The following is a 19,423-nucleotide window of genomic DNA, read 5'->3' on the forward strand; positions in this document are numbered from 1 at the left end:
TGAGGCAGGAGGATCACAGTAAATTCAATGCTTGCCTGGGCTACATAGTGCATTCAGGGCCAGCCTGAACTACAAAGTAAGACTTTGTCTCAAAAAACAATAAATAATACATAAATTTGAAAAAAATATGATGAGGGGAAAATGTTAAAAACTTGATAATTGTTAAGTCTGGATGATGAGTATATGGAGCTCATTTAATTGTTCTCTCCTACCTGTTTTATTATAAAAAGTTTTTAAAATCACATTGGTGTTTATGGATGACAAAATTGAAAAGAAAGTTAATATCTTTTTGTCTTTTTTTATGACATTGATCATGTTTCATAATGTTACAAAGTTACAAAATTATGTCCCTTTGACAGATCTTTCCCTAGACCACTCTGACCTAGTTGCAGAGTTATTGAAGGAGCTGTCTAACCATAATGAACGTGTAGAAGAAAGAAAAATCGCTCTCTATGAACTCATGAAACTAACACAAGAAGAATCATTCAGTGTTTGGGATGAACACTTCAAAACAATTCTGCTTTTATTGCTTGAAACCCTGGGGGATAAAGAGGTAAATGACAAAATATGTAAAAAATCTGTCCTGTCTGTTTCTTTTAGATTGCCTGTTAATCAGGTACTGCTACACATATTCAAAATTTGGAAAGAGTCTTCTGCTGCTATTCTCTGCATGAATTTTCACTATAAAGTACTTTTTCTTCTAAATCAAGTAGCGTAACAAATTGAGCAATTGACAGTAGTAAAAACTGAAAGGTTTCAGGCTGAATTCTCATGGAAAAGTACAGGTTACTTTTTACATATTTAAACTAGATGTTCAGAAGTAAAATTTCTTGGGCCGGGGACTTAGCTCAGTGGCACTGTGCCTGCCTCGCAAGTGCAAGGTCCTGATTTGATCCTTGTTACCAAAAAAAAAAAAAAAAAAGTAAAATTTCTTTATAGTCAGAATGTAGCTGTTTCTTGATTTCTTAGAAATTTTTAAAGTGCAGTGTGAGTTTTCAACTAGAGATGTTAATTATATAGTGTGCTACATACTTTATATAGTTGTCTACAATTTCCCTCCCTCTAATTTTTTTTTCTCTTAAATTCTTTTATTGGTACGTTTTAGGTATACATTTACATTCATCATTGGGTACCTTCACATGATGTATCTTGGTTCTTATTTTTTCCCCATTCCCCTGCCCTCCCTTCAACCCCTCCACCCCTCCCTATTTGCAAAGGCTTTGTTTCCATTTATTTCTTATCTCATATTTTTTCCTTTCCCCTACCCCTCCCACTTCCCCTACCCCTTTGGACCTTTTCTTCCTATTTCACATTATCAGTTATTCATTTTAGCCTGGGATTTAGCTCAGGGGTTCCAGCGCCTGCATCAAAAACTCAAGGTCCTGAGTTCGATCCCTGGTGCCAAAAAAAAAATTATTTATTTTAATCCTTATTTACACTTTCAGTTTCTCATACCAGAGAAACTATTCAGTATTTACACGTGTGTCCTATTTATTTCACTTAAGAGTATGTCCTCAATGTGCATCCATTTAGCTATAAATGTGTCTTATTTCTCATTCTTTATGGCTGAGAAGTACTCCATTTTATTAGAAAACCACATTTTCTTTATCCAGTCTCCAGTCGATGGGCACTTGGGCTGTTTCCAAGCTATAGCTATTACAAACTGTGCCACTATGGGTGCACATATATCACTGTGGTATGATTCTTTTAATTCTTTTGGGAAGATACCCAGCAGGGAAATAGCTGGGTCAAATGGGAGCTCTAATTCTTCCCTCCCTCTAATATTAAAGATGTTTAAGTTACAGAAATTGAAAATGTTAAACATTGTTTACAACACAAAATGTTAAAAACATTTACATGTTTCTCCTTAGCCTACAATCAGGGCTTTGGCATTAAAGGTTTTAAGAGAAATCCTAAGGCATCAGCCAGCAAGATTTAAAAACTATGCAGAACTTACAGTCATGAAAACATTGGAAGCACATAAAGATCCTCACAAGGAGGTGAGTGACCTGACAGTTGAATTACTGCTTTATTCTCATGTTGTTAAATGAACTATGTAAGCATTGCGTTGAAAGTACTCTTAGTAATCATTTCCTTTATAAATACTTACTTTGGTGGGTGTAGTGGTGCACACCTGTTATCCCAGCACTTAGGAGACTGAAGCAGGAGGATTGCTGCAAGTTCAAGGCCAGCCTGAACTGCATAGTTTCTACTTAGAATTTACCAAATATTCTTTTCAGCTCAACAATTAAAAGAAAACTTAATGTTTTAAGTGGGCAAGCAATCTGAATAGACCTTTTTTTCAAGGATATACAAATGGCAATAAGCACATGAAAAGATGCTTGCACTCATTAAGAAGATGCAACTAAAACTATAATGAGGTTACCACTTAATACCCACAAGACAGAAAATAAGAAGTGTAGAATAGTTTACTTTTTGAGATTTAACTGAATCTTCTAGAAGAATGAAACATAACTCTTAAATCTATCTGTATTTTTACAGTTTTTCAATACATCAATAACATCTCATTGGATGTTTAAAAAACAATAATAATTTAGTTACCTTCTGACCCTATGATAAGGCCTATAGCATTCCTATTTTATATTCTTAAGGTGTAATAGCTGAAAAGAGCCTTTGATCTTCTGATTTCTGGTGTATTTTCTACTGTACCTTTCTAAGCACCTTCGACTAGTTGAGACCATAAGTGAGCCACTACCAAAAAAGCATCAAAACAATTATTTTTAAATGTTTTTAAGACTGTCTTTAAAGATTATAACTTCTAATAAAAAATAACCTTTACTTTTCATGGTAATACCAGTGAGTGTTTTACCCTCTTCAAACCCAATGCAAAGGAAAGAAAATCAATATTTTAAAAAAGGAGATAGCATATTAACTTTTGATAACACAAGGTAATTTTTATTTTATTTCATATTCACACAAGCACTCCTGCAGTTGAGGTGATTAATAACAAGCAGGACCTCACTATGTCTGATGCAGGAGACTTTGTTCACATTACAGTCTGGATAAGTAGTCTCCACACCCCAGCATGACCAACCATGGTTTGATTTAAAAATCACTTTAGCCAGACATGATGGTACAAACCTGTAGTCCCAGCTACTCAGGAGGCTGGGACAGGAAGATCACTTGAGCCCACAAGTTCCAGACCAACCTGGGCAGTGTAGCAAGACCCTATCTTAAAAACAATACAAAACAAACTACTTTAGCTACAAGTAAAAAAAACGAAAACAAAGGAGAAATGTGAAATAAAGCCCTATGAATTCATCATGTAGCTTCAACAGTTATTGGCATTTGCCAATCTAATTTATTTTTGCCCTGCTTATATTTATTACAGTATTTTGAAGGCAAATACCAAATATCATATTTTAAAAATCATGAAGTGCTCACTTCGGCAGCACATATACTAAAATTAAAAACCATGACGTTTATACTTCCAGAACATAAAATAAGATTTTAAAAATTATTTCCTGGGTTCTTTTCATGTTTGTTTTAGGTGGTAAGATCTGCTGAGGAAGCTGCATCAGTGTTGGCCACTTCAATTAGTCCAGAGCAGTGCATCAAAGTGCTTTGTCCTATCATCCAAACTGCAGATTACCCAATTAACCTGGCTGCAATCAAAATGCAAACAAAAGTGATAGAGAGAGTGTCCAAGGAAACCCTTAACCTGCTTTTGCCAGAGATTATGCCGGGCCTAATACAGGTAAGGAGTAAAGTTTGGATGAATAAGCGATGATACATTTGATATTCTGTTATTTTAGGCCCTTTGCAAGCAACACTAATGACACAACCAAGCCTTGTCCTTCAAGACAAAGACAAAATGAGGTGTAGGTATAGGTAGGTGGGTTGTGGTAAAATATACATGGCATAAAATTTACCACTTAACCATTTTTAAGTATACAATTTATAATACATTTACAATTTTTTGTAAACATCACTACTACATATCCAGAACTTTTCATCATCCCAAACCAAAACTCTGTACTAATTAAGCACTAACTCTCCCCCATTTCTCCCTCCCTCTCAGCTACTAGTAATCTTTGTTCTACTTTCTGTCTCTAAAATTTACCTATTGTAGATTTCTCTTATATGTGAAATCATAAATATTTATTTCATGTGTGCCTTATTTCATTTAACATATTTTCAGGGTTTGTCCATGTATAACATATATCCAAGTTTCATTCTTTTCCTTTTTATGGCTGAATTAACAGGCCAGTTTATATACTCCAATTTGTTTATCCATTTATCTCAGTGAATATTTGAGATGTTTCTTGTTTTTTATTAACATAAATATGCAGTGAATTTCTTTATAATATAGTATCTTCTTGTACTTGGATGTGTACCTCTAGAAATAAAATTTCTGTATGTTGCTGATTTATCTGCAAAGTGGTTATACAAATTTAGATTCACATAGATAATGTGTTTTTGTCTATACACAAACATTCCTATAAATATTTTAGAAAAAAGTAGGATGTTGCTTTAATTATATAATATGAACATTTTCCAACCAATGATTAATATTCTACAATGTAATTTTAATGACTGACAAATTTAGTGGGTATATTAAAACACTTCCTAATGGGGATTAATCACTCATGCCTTTGTATATCTGTAATGTTACATTTGTTTACTCTCTTCTAAACATACTACTCACTAAATTGAGGTCCTAATGCAAGATCCAAATCTTCTTCTTTTTTATTTGTTTTGATACTAAGAACAGAATATATATTGTATGTATGTATCATACATATTGTGAATACTGAATAAGTATTTGTTGGATGAATCACTTAGAATATATGGATACCAGCAAAGGCCTCTTGTGGATTTAAGTCATTGCAAATTTCTTATTTCCTCTGATTAGCTTGGTGCAAAATTTTAGCATACGTAACTATTGAGAACCTATCAGAAAGGCACAAGAACACTAATAAATTTAAATCTTAGCATTATTTTTTCTGTAAACTATTAAAATTAAGGTATATAGGTATGAGGACAAGAACTAGGAGAGGCGAGAGGCAATAGCATGTCTGAAGAAAAAATTACAGGTGAAGGCAAAAGTACTAAAGGCAGGTCAGATCAAGCTGAGGTGACCTAAATCCCCAGGCTCTTAGAAATACCTTGTAAAAGTTCCTTTCCATGGGTCAGGGATTTGGCTCAGTGGTTCCAGTGCCTGGCTCCCAAGTGAAAGGTCCCGAGTTCAGTCCCCGGTACCAAAAAAAAAAAGTTCCTTTCCAGAAGAGTTCCTCATTTAGGAAGAAAAAAACTGAGCATCACAGCAGTACTATGGCAGAGGTAGCTGCACAGAAAGGCTTTACTTTTTATACTGTAACAAGAAGAGAGAATCCTATAGTGATAAAGATACAAAGAAAACTTCACTTAAAATACAGGATACAGAAAAGGCCATTTCTTTTATACATGAGTGACAGAAAATAGTTGTGGGGTCTCCCCTGCAAAAAAGAGGAAGTACCATCACCTGCCCCACAAGCGAAGGTCCCGAGTTTGATCTCCGGTACCAAAACAAATAAAAAGGAAGAAGATAATGGTTTGTAATGTACTTATAATGAAGGTATACTAGCAAAATAGAGCCACAAAGCAAATGAAACCTTAAGGCCACATTTAAGAAAACAAGGTTTAAAAATGTAAGGTACAGTAAATGCTATGAAAAAGCATGAATCAATTTTTAAAGTTCATAAAAGGAGTAACTGACAATAGGTTTGAAACACCAGGTAAAGTTCAACAAAGAATTTGATACTATATTAAGATCAAAATGTATAATAGATAATGTGAAATAGGAAGAAAAGGTCCAAAGGGGAAGGGGGAGGAGTAGGGGAAAGGAAAGAAGGGAAAGGAATAAATATGAGAAAAGGAAAAAATGGAAACAAAGTCTTTGTAAATAGGGAGGGGTGTAGGGGTTGAAGGGAGGGCAGGGGAATGGGGAAAAAAAAAACCCAAGATATATCAGGTAAAGGTACAAATGAGGAATATCATCATATTGTATACCTAAAATGTACCAATAAACCTAATGAATTTTTTTTTTAATTTAATACTCTAGGGGCTGCGGATTTGGCTCAGTGGTTTCGCCACCTGCTGCGCAAGCTCAAGGACCTGAGTTTGATCTCCGGTTCCAAAAAAAAAGTTTAATACTCTAAAATTTAAATAGGATATAACCTAAAGACAAAAGAAACCTATATATAGGTACAAAAAGAAATTTTGAACTGCATTCAATATATTTGTAGTTAGGAAAAATATTGGTATGCTTTTTTTTTTTTTTTGGTACCGGGGATCGAACTCGGGTCCTTGCACTTTTGAGGCAGGCAATGGAACCACTGAGCTAAATCGCCGGACCCCAAGTACACTTATTTTGAAATAGGAGTAACATTGAGGTACTGGTGTTACGCCTGTTAAAACTACATGTGCAGAGCCACAACAGCCACAGACAAGATGGCGTGTTCTTACCTCTGAGTCTGGGATTGGCCTGTTTTGAGACCGCGCCTGGGAGGCCTCAAAGAGGGAGTCCCTTCAACGAACATTCTAGTGGGCTCGAGCTCATTTGAGTCCAAGAAAGGACCACTCACCATAAGACCCCCAACTCACAGGAGGAGGTTGCCAAGTTTGTGTGGGGGAGATAGAACTGTCCTCAGTGCCTTAAGGGAAATGTAGTCCAAGGCCAGAAAAGAGGCATTGCTGGTAATACTGTAGCGGGTAATCACATCCCGGCCTAGGTCTGGCTGGTCACGGTGAACACGCCGAGCCGCCTTGTGGAGACTTCTAGGAGTGTTCACTCACCCTCATAGTGTGCAGGTGCTGCACGCATCCTTGCACATCTCTGGAAAGTGCACCTTCCTCATCCTTCAGAAGGTTCAGGGCCCCCAGGGCTCATCCTGAATTCTAGAATGGTATTTTGGTCATAGCAATAACAGTCTAGCTCTGTGGCATTTTCCTCAGTAACAGGTTTTAAAGAGACCAAACTGCATATGATCTTCCATTGAAGAAGACAAACTGGATGGTGGAGAAAGAGTCTGTCTAGAATAAACCTGAGAAGATAATGAGCAGGTAGACACCAAGACTTTTGAGGCAAGTTGTGTCTATCTCCAGTAAATACTGACTGGGAAAAAAACAGTGAACATAAGAAAATTAGAAAAATTCCTCCTTTTCTCACAGACCTTATTTCTCTTAGGGCAACACATTTTTGAAATTTTCACTTCAAAAGACAACTTAGACGTAATTATGAGGGAAGCTATATGGAAAAGAATCATCAATCTTATTAATTTGAAAATCCTCTACCAGAGCTAACTCCTTGTGGTAATAGCCTCTTGTAAATCAGCATGGAAATGCTTTTGTACCCTGACTGATAGCAGAGTATTCCCCACTGGAGAAAAACTGTATGAATTTACTGAATGTGGGCAAACATTTATTCACCTGCATTGTCTGATTGAACCAAGAAGTCATGCTGAAGAGACACCCTGTGCTTCTAAGGAATATTAAAAAGCCATTAGCTAGATGACAGATCTCATTGAGCAACAGAAAATTCATACTGGAGAGAAACCAGTGAATATAGCATAAACTCATTGAATATTAGCATTTTATACTGGAGAGATACTTCTGAATGTGCTACATGTGATAAAATTGTCTCTCAGACATTATCTCTTACTCTGCATTTGAGAGGTCATACACAGAGAAGCCTTATTAAGAAATGGTGAAGGGCCGGGGATTTAGCTCAGTGGTTTTGCTGCCTGCTGTGCAAGTGCAAGGACCCGAGTTCAATCCCCGGTACCAAAAAAAAAAAAAAGAAAGAAATGGGGAAATATCTTCAGCCAAAAATAAATCCTCACTCATCAAAAAATTCATACTGGAGAGAAATCTTGTGAATGTGGGAAAGCTTCTGTTCCAGTGTCACACCTCAGCCAGCAGAGAAATTATAGTGGGGAAAACCCTTTTGCCTGTAAGCTATGTGGGAAAATCTTCAGCCACAAATCCAGTCTCACTGAGCATGAGCTTTTTCATGCTAGAGAGGAGCCTTTTAAATGTAATGAATGTGGGAAAGCCTTTAGCCAAAACCAGTATGTGATTAAACATCAGAACACCCATACTGGAGAGAAGCCTTTTGAATGTAATAATTGTGGAAAATCCTTTAGTCAGAAGGAAAACCTCCTTACCCATCAGAAAATTCACAATGGAGAGAACCTTTTTGAATGAAAAATTGTGGGAAAGGTTTTATTCAGAAGTCAAACCTCATCAGACACCAGAGAACTCACACGGGAGAGAAGGCCTTCATATGCAAGCAGTGTGGGGAAAACCTTTAGTAGCAAAGCAAATCTTACTGAGCATGAGAAAATTCATATTAGAGAGAAACCCTTTAAATGTAATGAATGTGGAACAGCTTTTGGATGGAAAAAGTACCTCATAAGGCATCAAAACATTCACACTGGATAGAAACCCTATGAATGTAACGAATGTTGAAAAGCCTTCTCTCAGCAAACATCACTTACTATGCACATGAGAATTCATTCATAAACCTTATGAATGCAGTGTATGTGGGAAAGCCTTCTTTCAGAGTTCATCTCTCCCTGTGCGTGTGAGAAGCTGTACAGGTGAGAAGCCTTATGGTTGTAACGAATGTGGGAAAGCTTTCTCACAGTTCTCAACCCTAGCCCTACATTTGAGAATACACACAGGTAAGAAGCCTTATCAGGGTAGTGAATGTGGGAAAGCTTTCAGCCAGAAGTCATACCACATTAGACACCAGAAAATTCATACTCATTAAAAAACATGTGAAACCCCACCAGCACAGAGGAAGTGAGCTGCTCCCAGCGCACAAGAGGAGGCTTCCGGGCCGCATACCACTCCCGCCAGCACAGAGATGAGCTGTGTGGGCACCTGCAGAACACACCCACACACACTGTCCAAATGAAAAGACACGTAAACAAGTCTCAAAACCAGACTTCCAGATCACCTACAACAACCCCAAAGGGAAACGAGATGGAACACTCTGATACTCAACCACCTGGACTTTGTGAACTGGCAACAAAAGAGGATCTGGAAAAAATGAAATCAGAAATAATTTCTCAGATAGCAGCAGAGATTGTGCTCATAGTGCAAGACATGATTTTTTTTTTTCCCCCTTTGGTACCGGGGATCGAACTTGGGTCCTTGTGCTTGTGCAGCAGGCAGCGAAACCACTGAGCTAAATCCCTGGCAAGACATGATTTATAAATCTAGAGAGGAGCTCAGGAAGATGATGGAATCCATAAAACAGATTCAAAACAGATTTCCAGGAGATTAAAAAACATGTGAATGGGCTGGGGATTTCGCTCAGTGGTTCCACCTCCTGCCTCGCAAGCTGAGGACCTGGGTTCGATCCCCAGTACCAAAAAAAACACACAAAAAAACCATGTGAATATCTTCAAAATGCACCAGGAATTTGTATCTCACAGTACATCTGAAATATTCTGAAGCGAAGCACTGCAGATGAGGTGAACTTCAACAAATGCTAAACTTACAGGACACCAACTAGTTAATACTGAAGAAAAAGAGATTTGTATGATGAAAAGACTGCCTGACCCATAAAACTATAGCAGAGGAAATACTAACTTTAAATGCATTTCCCTAAGATTGAGAACAGAAAATAGAGGCCTGTTACTGCACTCAGCATAAGTTTGGAGATCTTCACCAACATAAGAAAATAAGGTACAATTATTAGGAAGAAACAGAAACACATGATCATCTACAAATAAACCTTTGTGACAGCAATTCAGCAGAGCAGAAGATTCCAGAAAGAGACCTATGCATTTATTCAAATTTGGGATATGAAAGAGATGGCATTAGGTGATAAGGAAATAAGACTTTAAAAAATTATTTGGAGGTAATTTGTTCTCCGAGGGTGGAGAATGGACCATGGATTACACAGAATAGTAAAACCCACAGGGATTTAAGACAGAAGTATAAAAGGCCATTATACTAAAAATGGTTAGGATCTTGGGAGTTGGAAAACATTCCTTATAACAAATTCAAGAATACATAGGGCCAGGGATTTAGCTCAGTGGTTTCGCCGCCTGCTGCGCAAGCGCAAGGACCCAAGTTCGATCTCCGGTACCAAAAAAAACGAATACATACTAGTTTTACTTGTATATATGCTCAGGAAATATGTAGTAGCCAGACAATGGAAACAATTTAAATGTCCATCTGGAACAAAATGGAAAGTTCTTATGATAGAATACTACACATCAATAAAAATGCAACAGATGAGAGCCACATGTTGATGGAAATATCTAAAAAATGTTGAGAAGGAAAAAAGTTGCAGAATGATTCATATAGTACAATGACTTTTTATAAATTTGAGTTATAAAAGTTTCCTTGATGAAGTTCAATACTTTATATTGCTAATCCATATACTTACATATGTAAATGTTTTTGAAATCAGTTGGAAGAATACAGACCAAATTCTTGATGGTGGCCTGTGAAGAGTGGAGAAGGGAAGGGAATGAGGGGGGGGGGGCTTAATCTTTTTATATAAATATCCATTTCTCTTAAAAACTGCAAGTAAATATATGAAGATACTAATTCTGCATTGTATATGGGGGGAAAAAAACATGCTGGGCCTGGAGGCTCACATCTGTAATTCTAGCATTCCAGAGGCTGAGGCAGGAGGATTCCCATGAGTTTGAGGCAAGCCTAAGCTACATAGTGAGTCCAAGGCCAGCCTGAACTACATAGTGAGACCCTGTCTGAAAAAAAAAAAAACTACGTGTGTGTGTATGTAAAACAAATAATATGTCACAATAATCTTTGTATCAAGAGGAAATTAATTTCTTTTCAAATGTTTCTCATACCCCCTGCTGCATTAATATCAACCCAGATTGTAGTCTCCAAATACCATTTTCCACTCAAGAGAGTTTGAAATCTTTGGAAAAAATAACTGGTTCCAGGTTGAGCAAGAAATACACAAAATGAATCTTGGAACTCTTATATCTGAAAGCAAGGAACCTGTTTGAGGGTTTAAAAGAATAATGCTGTAATGGATTAAAATACATTGAATTTTGAAATGAAATTCATGAGTTTACATTGACATATATTAAATTGGTCACCTGAGAGGTTTACTGGGGCACAAACTCCTTATGAAACTGATTAATAAAATGAAAGAAAGCATATAGCTTACCTATCCTATCCAACCAATCATTTCGTGAGATAAAGGATTTTTAGAAGGATTCTACTTAATAAATGCAGAAGGAATTATTGAGTTATAAAATTATCATTGTTTTAGGCCATTGATACAGTGGATTTATAAGCAATTTTTCAGTGGCCACTAAAAACATTAGGTGAAAAGATGATATGACAAGATATATATGGAGAAGTTAGATTAACTGCACCGAACCCCATTGGACCAATCTTAATATCACTGCAAGTGGGACAGCTAAACGTTATGTATCTTTCTATGAGATGAAAAAAATTTCCTAAAACAGTTCATTGAATTTGAATCTAATCAAACCTGTCCATTTTACTATCAAAGTTCAGAGCATAAAAAGAAAAAAAACATTGTAAATTACACCTTAAGGGTACATTGTCAAATCCAGAATGTTCAAAATAATACAACAAAAATTACCAAACTTCTTTAATAAAGAAATGGCATGAGCCGGGCATGGTGGTGCATGCCTGTAATACCAGCACTTAGGTGGCTGAGGCAGGAGGATCACTGCGAGTTTGAGCCCACCCTGGGGTACAGAGTGAGTTCAAGGCCAGCCTGTACCGACTGTACATAGACCCTGTCTCAACCCCCCCCAAAATTAATTAATAATAACAATAATGAAATGGCATGAATAAAAAGGAAAGGAGATTTAAAGAACCTGGAGAGGTTGATCCATTTGAAAAAGAAAAATTAAGATGTGTCTGGCATGATGGCACATGCCTATAATTCCAGCTACTTGGAAGACTGAGGCAAGAGGATCCCAAATTTGAAAAGAAAGAGGGAAGGAGAGAAAGAGAAAGAGTCCCCCTTTTTTGAAACTCAAAAACTCACGGTTACCAAGGGAGTGCCTAATGAAAGAGGCCACCAAAATTCAGTAATAAGCTGGGCATAGTGGTATACACTTATAATCCCAGCTACTTGGGAGACTGAGGCAGGATGCTTGCAAATTTGAGGCCAACCTGGACATTAGTGAGACCCTGACACATACAAAAAATTCAATAACAAAAAAGTTACTTAACTGCCTGTCATTCTCCACTGCTTAGTAGCTGTGGGGATTATAATCCACATTCCTGGTGCCTGGAGAGAGAACGTGAAGCTTGTTTTTATCTCTAGTGGCTCCCTGAGCAACTAGCATAAAAACTAACCTTTGTTTCACCTCCTCTCGGGCTGAAGTGACTTCCAGTGTGGCATTGTTGAAAACATTTAAAGACATATACTTCCTTTAGCCACTTGAGACAAGGGAGAATAGACAAGGCAGGTAGCAGCAGAGATACCTGGTAAGACGAGGCTGAGGAACCAAGATACTTGGTGAAATAAGGACTTTGAAGGACTGCCATATATCCTAGGAAACCCACCAGAAGTGTCCTCAGAAGATACCGTAGTGTACCATGGGGTGAGACCACTGGCTGATCCTTGGGCTTCATGCAAACAGGAAGTGAGGGCTAATACAGAGTTGTAGGTGTCCTGGCTAAATATTGAATGAGTATCCCAGCTCAAAGACCATCTGCAAAGACTGGAGAATTTTTGTTAGGTTTTGGCACCAGGAATTTAAGGACATCTCTGTCAAGTCACTGGTAGGTTGCTGAGATAGCAGAGACTTTACTGATCATACACCATATGCAAAAATAATTCAAGTGAGTCAGTAACCTGATAATGAGAACTAAAACTATAAAACTCTTAGAAGAAAACACAGGTATAAATTTCAAAGGCTTTACATTTGGCAGTGGATTGTTAGATATGATACCAAAGCATTAAAGAAAAATAAGCTGATTAGACTTCATTAAATTTAAAAACTTTAGAGCTGAAAATATAGCCCTGTGATAGAGTGCTTACCTAGAGTGCACAAGACCCATGATATGATCCCTAGCACCACGCATAATAAATACAAGGGTTTGGGGGTTTTTTGGGGGGGGGGTATAAAAAATGTTTGTAACTAAATAGATGTGGTAGAAGGGCCGGGGATTTAGCTCAGTGGTTCTGCCACCTGCCTTGCAAGCTCAAGGGTCCCAAGTTCAATCCCTGGTGCCAAAAAAAAAAAAAAAAAAAAAAAAGACGTGGCGATTGTAAATGCACTAAATGCCACTGAATTGTACACTTTAGAATGGCTAATTTTTTCTGTAAATTTCACCTCGTTTTAAAAAATTAACTGAAAATTTACCACAGACTTAACATAAAACCTATGCTTCAAAGACAGTATAGGTATGCATTTTTGTCACCTTGGATTAAGCAGTGTTTTCTTACATAATACACTGAAAGCGCAATAGCCACAAAGAAAAAAAAAGATAAGTTGAACATCATCAAAATTGAAAACTTTTTGCTTTAAAGACACCATCAAGAAAATAAAAGATACAACTCACACAATAGGAGAAAAATGTGGTAACTCACAAGTCTGATAAAGGACTTGTATCTCTAACATATAAAGAAGTCATACAATTCAGTAATAGGAAAATAACCACTGAAGAAATGGCCAGAGGATCTTATACTGGGCTGAATGGTAACCCCAAAGATTGTAAGTTTTATTCTCTGGAATCCATAAATGTTACTTTATTTGGATGAAGAGTCTTTGCAGATAGGATAAAGTTAAAGATATGTCATCCTGGTGATCCCTAAACCTTATAAACAAGTGTCCATTGTAAGGGAGAGGTAGAAGATTTCATACCACAAGTGCACATGCACACACACAGTGGAGAAGGTGACATGTAAATGGAGACTAAGGTTGGCATGACTTGGCCTTACGGAACAGTGGTTTGAGGTTTATGGTGATTGTTACAACAGCCATAGAAAACTAATACAAATTTTGATTAGATATTTCTCAGATCAGCCTTCTGAATCCAGCTTTGATGTCATGCCATGCTTCAAGCTCTTCGGTAGTTTCCACTGACAGAACAAGTCCGTTTGTTCTGCCGTGGTTCTCCCAGGTGGCCCCTGCCTACCTTTCCCTCCTTCATCTGCTCTAGCTATGATGAATTTTTCACTCATAGAAAGCACTGGGCTGTCTCTTGCTGTGGGGCCATTGTATATGTACATCTCTTTGGTACACTCATCCTCATCCCACTTTGTTTTAGTTTATTCTTATTCTTTAGGTCTCCACATAATCTTTTCTCTGCAAAGTATTTTCTGCCAGTCATATTTCTGTCCTATTTGCTCCGGGCCACGTGATTCCATAACTGTTCTGTCAGTGTGTATCTCACTGGACACTGAACATTATTTACCTGGCCTGTTCTTGTCACACAGCTGGCATTAAATATTTGAACATTGAGTGTAATATTCTTTGAAGTGTTATTTGTAATAGGAAAAAATGTAGCAGGAGGGAGGTTGGGGAAGAGACAAACTTACAACACTAGGACTGAGAGCATAGCTCAACCTTAGTGCACTTCCCTACCATGAATGAGGCCCTGGAGCCCTAACTTCTTACCAGAAAATTGTCAGCACTTCAAAACAGATTAACTCACAACCCCATAAAATGGTTAAATTAGGATATATGCTAAGTGGATACCTCTAATCATTATTATGAAGACTGTATAGAAAATTAATTTATATTATTATATCAAAATGGTAAGAAAATACAACAGTTTGATATGTTTATTATGAAGAATATATTATTGTTGACTATCTTGATGTTTTCATGTTCTACCTTTTTAAAAAGATAAAATGATCAGGATTTTAATAAAGATAAACTTTTATCTCCTAGATAAAATATACATATATATTCAGATAATGGATTCAGAAATACTTTATGAGCTGAGTGTGACAGCACACACCTGTGATCCCATTATTTGGGAGGCTAAGGCAGGTGGATCTTCAGTTCAAGGTCAACCTGGATGATTTAGCAAGACATCGTCTCAAAGTAAAAATTTTAAAAGGGCTTGATAGAGATTTTGCCTGCCACACACAAGGACCTGGGTTCAATCCTTAGGACCCAAAACAACAAAAATTCAGGAGTGAGATTTCTGTGGATATTAAAACAAGGAAGTATAGCTTATCAAGAAAATACCAGTAAAAAGCTAATAGAGGGGGTGGGGTGTATTGTTAGTAGAAGAAGAGAAGACTGTATTTATGCCTGCAAAGGTTGAAAACTTGACTTAGGTCAGCAGAGTTTGTGAGATCTTGTTTTTGAGTTGCCTCTTCTGCCTGTGTTAAAAAGGTGGTTTTTGGGGCCGGGGATTTAGCTCAATGGTTTTGCCGCCTGCTGCGGAAGCACAAGGACCTGAGTTCGATCCCTGGTAGCAAAAAAAAAAAAAGGTGGTTTTCTCAGATTTCTTGGAAGTACTAACAATGGACTTTTCTCCCTAGGGTTATGATAACTCAGAGAGCAGTGTTCGGAAAGCTTGTGTCTTCTGCCTAGTAGCTGTTCATGCGGTAATTGGTGATGAACTAAAACCACATCTCAGTCAACTCACTGGCAGTAAAGTAAGTAGTGCTGCATCATGTTAAAGGTGGTAACCATTAAGCCAGGCACAGTGGTGCACGCCTGTAATCCCAGCTACTTGGGAGGGAAAGGGAGAGACTGACCAGGGAGGGAGAAAGACTGTGAGACAGAGGCATGGTACATGTTAAAGGGTAAATTTGTTACTCAACTTTTAAATGAGTCAGACTTTGAGCCTTTAAGCATCTGCTTATTCCTTATTCCTCCTCATTTGCCTTTTGGCTATTTCTGCTCTACCATCTGTTACTCGAGTAAAGTCAGCAGTCTGGTAAAGGGGTTGACAGAACATGCCAACAACAGCTTCTGGTTATCCATACCAGCTAACTGACTCCTCTCCCACTCCCACACCTAAATCTTTACTTCCAAGGACTATTTCATTAAGAATAGATTGTTGCAGGGCTGGGGCTTTAGCTCAGTGGTTCTGCCACCTGCCTCACAAGCATAAGAACCTGAGTTTGATCCCCGGTACCAAAAAAAAAAGAATAGATTGTTGCAAATACATATTCATGAACTACTTTATATCTCCCAAAATGTGGAACACTTGAATTTTTTATTGTTCCTTATGAACTATGATAATCAGATATTTGTTCTCTTTGTCTATATAGACATTCCTCATTTTGGTTTTTGGGTTTTTTTGGTGTTTTTTTTTTTTTTTGATACCAGGGATCAAACTCGGGACCTTGCGCTTGTGAGGCAGGCGCCGGAACCATTTAGCTAAATCCCCAGCCCTAGACATTCCTCATTTAATGACCGAGTTCCAGTCCTGTGCCTACATAGTTCATTGATTTGGTTGGTAAATGAAGAATTGTGTATAGTATGTATGCATTACAATATTCAGAACAAAGAAATGATCAAAGGAAACCCCAGCTTGATGACTTTGCTTTTATTTGTATAATTCTCACATGTAGAACTGTAGCGTACAACAGAACATAAAACTATAGTACTGTACTATACAGTATAATAAGCATAATTACAGTACTGTATAAACAAAGTGTACTGTACAAAAAAAGACATTGAGGCTCTAAAAACAAGATGTACAGAACTGTACCAAAAAACCAGATGGGTCATAAGTCTGAATGGTGTGCCTTGGTTGTAAGTCTGAACAGTCATTAACCAGGCAGGTCCTTAAATGAGGAATATCTGTATCACTCAACATTTTTATCAACAGTAGCTTGGGCACTATAATAACCCCCAGCCTAAAGATATATCCTTTTTAAATTTTTTATTTATTTATGTTTGGAGTATGGTTCTCACTATGTAGTTCAGGGTGACCTTGAATTCATAGTGATCTCCCTGCCTCAGCCTCCCAAGTGCTAGGATCACAGGCATGCGCCACCACACCTGGCTAAGGTGTATCTTTCAAAGCCCACATATATGTACATGATTTTTTTAATAAACATCTTATAATTTTGAACAACTTGCTCAAATTACATGTCTGGCTTAAATCCACAGATGAAGCTACTGAATCTTTACATCAAACGTGCACAGACAGGTTCTGGCGGCGCTGATCCCACTACTGACGTTTCTGGACAAAATTAGTGAAGCTCACTGAAGTAAACCAGGTCTCTCAAACAAAGGACAGACAGACCACCCTCATCAATGAAAAGGAATTCTCAAATACATTTTTTGGAACTTAATCATTGTTTCCCAGTTTGGGTTTTTTGTTTTGTTTTTGTTTTGTATTTTCTGTAATAGAGGGCTATCCTCAGCCTGCATGTAACTTTTATGATAGTTATTCCAAATTCAAGAAGCAGTATTAACATTAATTGGTCAATACAAAGTAATTTTTTAATCTAATTCATCATTTCACATGTTTGTACTTTGTCTTCCCATTAACCTTTGCCAGTGTTATGATTGTACAAATTTTTTTAAATGCTGGTTAAACAGGAATGCTTAAAGCTTTAAAGGTTTTAACAGTCTAAAGCATTTTTTGCCTCTACTCAACTGCAGAATAATATTTTTATTGCTACTTTGAGTTTTGTTCTGTATCATGTCCTATGCTAGAAATATTGAAAATGATGTGAAACAAAGCAGGACTAATTTTAACTTCAGCCAGACTCTGTTGCTGTGATGGTGATACATGTCATTAGTTGCAACTTCTTTGAGGTGATTAGTAGTTTGAAAACTAAGACCTCAAAGAGAAATGTTACAGAATCAGCCAGTTCTACAAAACTGATAGTTTGTTGGTTATTGATCTTGCCATCTTTATTTAAGACCATGTCCCTTCTATGATCCCTTAAGAAAGCTGCACCAAATCATCTGCCTGTTTTTTTCTTGACACTATTAAAAGAGAACGTTTCGTTGCAGGGTCTTTTGGTTTATGTTTGTTGTGAATGATGCTTTTTTGTATTTATTAATATCAAATTCACTTATGAATAAACTTGATAATGGAAACAGACAAAAAAATCAAGTGCATGTGTGTCCTTGACTGTCTTCTGTTTCTTAATTTAATAAATAAACTAATTATTGAGACATGGGAGTCAACCAGCACCTTTTCTTTAAATGGTGAAACCTGGTTTCCTTTGACCATGAAATTGTCTTACTTGAACATTGATCCTGATGAGAGAGAAGATGGTGCCAAGGCTATCTTGTTTAATAGGCTCAAATTCTCTGCCTCTTCAGGGATAATACTTTTAAATGAGCTGCTGCCTGTAGTGTCTTTTCAAAAACAACTTAAAGGGTGAATTTTTTTGTTGTTGTTACTTTTAAACGAATTTTTGTAATCACCTTTTGCTAAACCTGCTCTTTTCACATGCAGCCACCCTTCACAATTACCAGTTTGGGGACCAGGGATGTAGCTCAGTGGCACCATGCAAGTGCAAGGTCCCCAGTTCAATTCCCAGTACCAAAAAACACACACTATTACCAGTTTGGGTGAAAGGCCAAGTTAGATAATTTGGAACAAGAATACTAATGATTTCTCATCTTAACTTTTTTTAAAAAACCCTAACATAAAGTGAATTTGACTGGAAAGGCAAATGGCTATTAGTGAAGCAATTTTCTGTTGTTACAGAGTTATCTGTACTTTCTTTGTTTAATTGAAAAGATGTAGAAATGTATGTAAAGAATTTAAGACAAGAGTACTGAATGGATGATTTGTCATAAGCTTTCTCCTTTGTTTCTGTTCTAGCAGCAAGAAAATAAATTATATCCTCTCCCCTTTACCTGTAACAATTTTATTTTTTACTGTTAATTACATTGTGTATTTATAGTTCTATGCTTACTGTTGTGCATATACTGGCAATAAAACTGTACATAACATTACTTGAAAAAGTTAATAATGTTCATCAGCTGTTTTTCTGTGTCCCTGTGTAACAAGTCACTTACATAGGTTGTGGGGTTTTCTAACTTTAAAAGAAAGGTCTTCTATCAATGATGGGCTCAATATTTTATGTGTGTCTAAGGAAAAAAGATTAGGAGTAGCAACCAAATCCAGTATATACAGCTGTTTATACATGTATATATTACAGCATATCTTTAAAAAGAAAAAGGGAGGTTTGGGGGAGTTTTTTTGAAAAAGGGTCTCACCATGTAGTTCAGGGAGGCCTTGAACTCCCTATGTCACCCAGGCTGTCCTTGAATTTATGGCAATCCTCCCGCCTCAGCCTCCTGAGTGCTGGGATTACCAGCATGTGCTACCACTCCTGGCTCCGGAAAAGGCATTTTAAACATTGAAATCTTAACAGTGCTTTATGTTCCACAAACTTTGATATGTTTTCTGATCATTTTGAATCAGAATATTGATTTAATTTTGACCTCTCCTTTAAGATACTGCTCTAACTTCTGTTGACAACTAAGTAACC

General features: G+C 37.1%; 1 protein-coding gene and 1 pseudogene across 48 annotated transcripts in view; both read left to right on the forward strand.

The window, feature by feature from the left end:
• The window catches only part of Clasp2 (cytoplasmic linker associated protein 2), a 216,242-nt gene extending 197,337 nt beyond the window's left edge, over positions 1 to 18,905 (forward strand). For 46 of the 48 annotated variants that reach the window (XM_021238757.2, XM_087181377.1, XM_087181374.1 and 43 more), the window contains 5 exons: positions 360 to 553; positions 1,872 to 2,000; positions 3,512 to 3,718; positions 15,488 to 15,604; positions 17,073 to 18,905. In XM_021238757.2, coding sequence (XP_021094416.1) covers positions 360 to 553; positions 1,872 to 2,000; positions 3,512 to 3,718; positions 15,488 to 15,604; positions 17,073 to 17,159 — 734 coding nt within the window. In that variant the 3' untranslated portion in view covers positions 17,160 to 18,905. The remainder of the gene's footprint in view (positions 1 to 359; positions 554 to 1,871; positions 2,001 to 3,511; positions 3,719 to 15,487; positions 15,605 to 17,072) is intronic. The other 2 variants (XM_087181419.1, XM_087181420.1) reach the window with 1 other exon arrangement.
• Positions 3,836 to 8,972, forward strand: LOC106010482 (uncharacterized; annotated as a pseudogene).
• Positions 18,906 to 19,423: the final 518 nt, after the last annotated feature.

This window comes from Heterocephalus glaber, unplaced genomic scaffold, assembly GCF_053883595.1.
Source record: "Heterocephalus glaber isolate CG9 unplaced genomic scaffold, H.glaber_assembly_v1.0 deba00001472, whole genome shotgun sequence".
NCBI classification, from domain to species: Eukaryota; Metazoa; Chordata; class Mammalia; order Rodentia; family Bathyergidae; genus Heterocephalus; species Heterocephalus glaber.